This window comes from Oxyura jamaicensis, unplaced genomic scaffold (genome assembly GCF_011077185.1).
Source record: "Oxyura jamaicensis isolate SHBP4307 breed ruddy duck unplaced genomic scaffold, BPBGC_Ojam_1.0 oxyUn_random_OJ69524, whole genome shotgun sequence".
Taxonomy (NCBI): domain Eukaryota; kingdom Metazoa; phylum Chordata; class Aves; order Anseriformes; family Anatidae; genus Oxyura; species Oxyura jamaicensis.
In genome coordinates, this window is record NW_023309444.1 from 1 (window position 1) to 1,139 (window position 1,139).

Consider the following 1,139-nt stretch of genomic DNA (forward strand, 5'->3'; position numbering starts at 1 on the left):
GGGGACACTGCGGGGACACCCTGGGGACACCCCGGGGACACCCCGGGGACACCACGGGGACAGCCCAGGAACACCCCAGGGACACTGCGGGGACACCCCGGGGACACCCCTGGGACACTGCGGGGACACCCCTGGGACACCATGGGGACACCCCGGGGACACCGTGGGGACCTCACGCCAGCCCCTCCGCAGGTCTTCTGGCCCGGCGTCCCCAAGCCCGTCTTCTTCGTGGCCAGCCGCGGGCACCACGCGGACATCGGGGGCATCACGCCCGGCTCCATGCCCCCCCACTCCAAGGCGCTGCACGAGGAGGGGGCCGTCTTCGTCTCCTTCAAGCTGGTGAAGGACGGCGTCTTCCAGGAGGAGGGTGGGTGTCCGGCGGGGCGCGGGGACGGGGACGGGCGCCGCCGCCGCCGCCCCGCCGCCGCTCACCCGTCCCCGCAGCGGTGACCGAGGCCCTGATGGCGCCGGGCCGCGTGGCGGGCTGCAGCGGGACCCGCAACCTGCAGGACAACCTCTCGGACCTGCGGGCGCAGGTGGCTGCCAACCAGAAGGGCATCCAGCTGGTGGCCGAGCTCATCGGCCTCTACGGCCTCGGCGTGGTGCAGGCGTACATGGGACACATCCAGGTAGGGCCCGCGCCCCCTCCCCGCGCTTCCGCCGCTGTCCCCGTTCCTGACGTTGCCCCCGACCCCAGGCCAACGCGGAGCTGGCCGTGCGCGAGATGCTGAGGGGCTTCGCCGCCCGCTGGGGCGCAGCCGTGGAGGCTGAGGACCGCATGGACGACGGCTCCCCGATCCGGCTGCGGGTGCAGGTGGACCCCCAGGAGGTGCGCGCAGGGTGGTGGGGCCGGGAGGCAGCGTCCCCCCGCGTCCCGCTGCGTCCTGCCACGTCCCCGTGTCCCCCACCCCGTGCCCCCCACCCCGTCCGTGCAGGGCAGCGCCGTGTTCGACTTCTCCGGCTCCGGGCACGAGGTGTACGGGAACTGCAACGCGCCCCGCGCCATCACGCTCTCGGCCCTCATCTACTGCCTGCGCTGCATGGTGGGGCAGGACATCCCGCTCAACCAGGTGGGCACCGCGGCCAGCACCGGGACCCCCGGCGTGGGGACACCCGGTCACATAGGGACCCCCAAGCAC

At 74.2% G+C, this 1,139-nt stretch overlaps 1 protein-coding gene across 1 annotated transcript; it reads left to right on the forward strand.

The window, feature by feature from the left end:
• Window positions 1-64: 64 nt before the first annotated feature.
• LOC118159306 (5-oxoprolinase-like) lies at window positions 65-1,103 on the forward strand (the record flags this gene model as incomplete). Its single annotated transcript, XM_035313909.1, has 4 exons — window positions 65-367; window positions 445-629; window positions 698-829; window positions 936-1,103. Coding segments are annotated over exons 1-4 (711 nt in total), but the record flags the coding sequence as incomplete, so codon positions are not given.
• Between the last annotated feature and the right edge of the window lie 36 nt (window positions 1,104-1,139).